The sequence below is a fragment of the Plasmodium relictum genome, assembly GCF_900005765.1.
Source record: "Plasmodium relictum strain SGS1 genome assembly, contig: PRELSG_00_v1_296, whole genome shotgun sequence".
Taxonomy (NCBI): Eukaryota; Apicomplexa; class Aconoidasida; order Haemosporida; family Plasmodiidae; genus Plasmodium; species Plasmodium relictum.
Window position 1 is genome coordinate 2,526 of NW_021628500.1, and position 3,065 is coordinate 5,590.

The window sequence follows — 3,065 nt, forward strand, 5'->3', positions numbered from 1 at the left end:
AAAAAAAAATCTTTAATATTTAATGTAATTTTATTAAAAATTAATTATTCAAAAAATAATTTTCTTTTCTAAAAAAAATAAATATCTGGTATATAAACACTCAACTTTACTAAATATAATTTTACAAATATTCTCGTTTTATTTTGAATAATAATTGCGAATATATATTATTTTATTTTTTATTGTAATTTCAATTCTTATTATAAATTAAACTAATAATAAAAGATTATATTTTTAAAAAAAAATATATAACTTAATGTAATTTCAATCTTAGAATAAATTTAGTAGAATTTTTAATCTTTAATTTTTCATAAGTTCGTGGTATAATTTAATTTTTGATCCTTGAATTTATTGAATAATTTTCTAAACTAATATTTACATTGATTCATTTATTTTTAATGTTAATAAGTATATTAACTTTCCTTTTTTTTTTTCTTAATAATTTTTATTAATAAAAAAAACATAATTATAATTTATTTTTGTAGAATAAAGAATTTTTTACGTAAAAAAATATTCTAATTAATTCTAGCTATAAAACAAAAAATAATATATTTAAATCTTATATAAAAAATAATCTATGCTCAAAAGGTGCAAAACAGTACACATATATTTATATCTATATTAATATAAATATATTTTTTTATAAGTATTCTATAAATAAATAAAAAAAAATTAAGTTTATGCAAAACTTGGAAACTACTACAGTAGGCATATATATCTTATTTTTGTAGTTACTCATAAAAAATATTTGCTTTCATTTTTCTTGTAATATTAGTTCACCATTTTTATAATATTTAATCCTAGTATAGAATATATAAGTATATATAATAAATGATACCAATTAGAATTATGAAGATTTTATATTTTAGTTGTTATTACTGTTATTTTTCTACTTTTTTTTTAATATAACTAAAGAAAATATGATTTATTTCTACAAAACAACTATTTTAATTTTTTATTTATATGAATATTATTACATAAATAAATATATAAAAAAAATATTGCTGTCTGAAAAACACGCTGAGCATGCAACAAATTTGCATAATATAAATGAAAGATATAGTAAAGAAAATGATGCATATGAAAAATTAGTACAATATCTTACAAAACTAATAAGTGAGGATCTTGAAGAAATAGATTCCTCTAAAGTAGATGAATGCAAATTCGAAAATGTAGAAGGAAATTTTGAAGATGAATCTGGAGAAAAGAAAAGCATTAGAAAACATAAAATTTTCCTTGAGCAAGAAGAAAAGAAGGAACAAGAAAAAAAAGAACAATTACCACTTGAAACTTCATTAGTAAGTAAAAATGAATTAGAAGAGTTTGAAAAAATAACAAAAGGAATAAACATAATGAATGTTGATTTCTCACGAATAAATAAACTTTTAGGATTAGGAATAAGTAGAAATGTGGATGTTCAAGTTTTGAATGATGAGTTTCCATTATATTTAGGTCCTAAAATTAATTTTAAAGATATAACTAAACCTTTTGGAGCAACATTTCCAATTTTAAAAGATGCCATTGAATCGGATTTACATAATACATTATTCTTTGACAATTTTTTGACTATTGATATTTATGAATTTATAAATAAAACATATGTAGGAAATTTAACTCTTGAAAAAGCTTATTTTTCGTTTATCTTGAAAGATATTCGTTATGTACAATATAGTGAAAAAGTTTTGGAATTTCTTAATTCATCATGTGGTTTATATAATACTTTGTTAAATATTCCCATCTTTATTTCTGTATATTTGAAAAATAAGGAACCTGAAATTTGCATTTTTTTTGATGAACACTTTTCTAAAATACGACAAAATGTTGAAACAAATACTAAATTTGTAGAAAATGTAATTAAAAGTATAAATTACAGATATCTTACTAAAGATGAAAAGATAAGACTAGGTAAAATTATTGCAAATACTAAAAAATATGAGCACTATTTAAGCACTACTATAAATTATTTTAAAGTAAAAATAGATACAATCACTGAAGGAATTTATTTTGTTGAAAAGATAACACCAAATAATAAAATGCTAAATAGAGATAATATTCTAATTTCATGTATTTACTTTGTGCTGAGTTATTGTATAAAATTTGCTACACCATTATATGAAAAAATTATAAATAGAGGGGAATACAGTAGATCAGAATTTTTTTTTGTATCTAGTAATTTAAATAATCTTATAAATATTTTAGAATTTCTTCAACATAATTCAAAGTTATATAATGACTTCTATGAAAATTTTGAAAATTTAGATAAACATTATCCTCGTGTAAAATCGGAAGACACTTTTCTAAATTTTTACGATTTTATTATGTTAAAAATTCATATAATTGGTATAATTTATAATATATGCAAAATATCTTTAAAAATTGTTCATTGCAATCAAGTGAAAGAAAATTACATAAAATGGAAGAGTCATTCATATTATAAATTATTACATGATTCGAGATATATAATACAAATATCAAGTGAATTACTTAAAAAAAATTTATGATGCAGTTACTTTTTAGGATTTATATAAAAATATAATAAAAGTAAATGATTTATCATTGCTACTTATATTTGATATATTTTTATTTTTCATGACTGTCTAAAATATAAAAAGAATTTTTTTTTTTCTTTTCATATATATATAGTACTATTTTATGTATTTTTAAAATTATCACTGTATTTCTTATGTAGAATTTTTCTTTTTTTCTTGTGATCTTAACATCAATAGAGTTTTTTACAACAAAATGTTAAACAGTTATAATATTTTTTCTGTAATAGCTTTTAATTCTAAAAATGGATGCCTACATTTCAATGATATATTATCTCTTGTCCTAACTGTTAATTTCGAAATGTTTTTACGACAATAATTAACAAATTAGAGAATATTCATTAATTATGGAAATAATGTATTCTTTTAATTTGGTTGCTAATGAATTGAGTTCCATGTGTGGTTAATAAAAGATATAATTAATCTTCTATAATATAATAATTAAATGCATATACATAAAATTACCAGTCGTGTATTGTTTTTGTTTTTTTTAGTACATGATGAAAATATTTTTGTGAA

General features: G+C 19.3%; 1 protein-coding gene across 1 annotated transcript; it reads left to right on the forward strand.

Annotated features, from left to right (window-relative positions):
• Window positions 1-920: 920 nt before the first annotated feature.
• On the forward strand, window positions 921-2,501 carry PRELSG_0022600 (conserved Plasmodium protein, unknown function; the record flags this gene model as incomplete). The annotated part of the gene is made up of 1 exon (XM_028680104.1): window positions 921-2,501. One exon carries the CDS (start codon window positions 921-923, stop codon window positions 2,499-2,501), a length of 1,581 nt encoding a protein of 526 aa, XP_028531102.1.
• Between the last annotated feature and the right edge of the window lie 564 nt (window positions 2,502-3,065).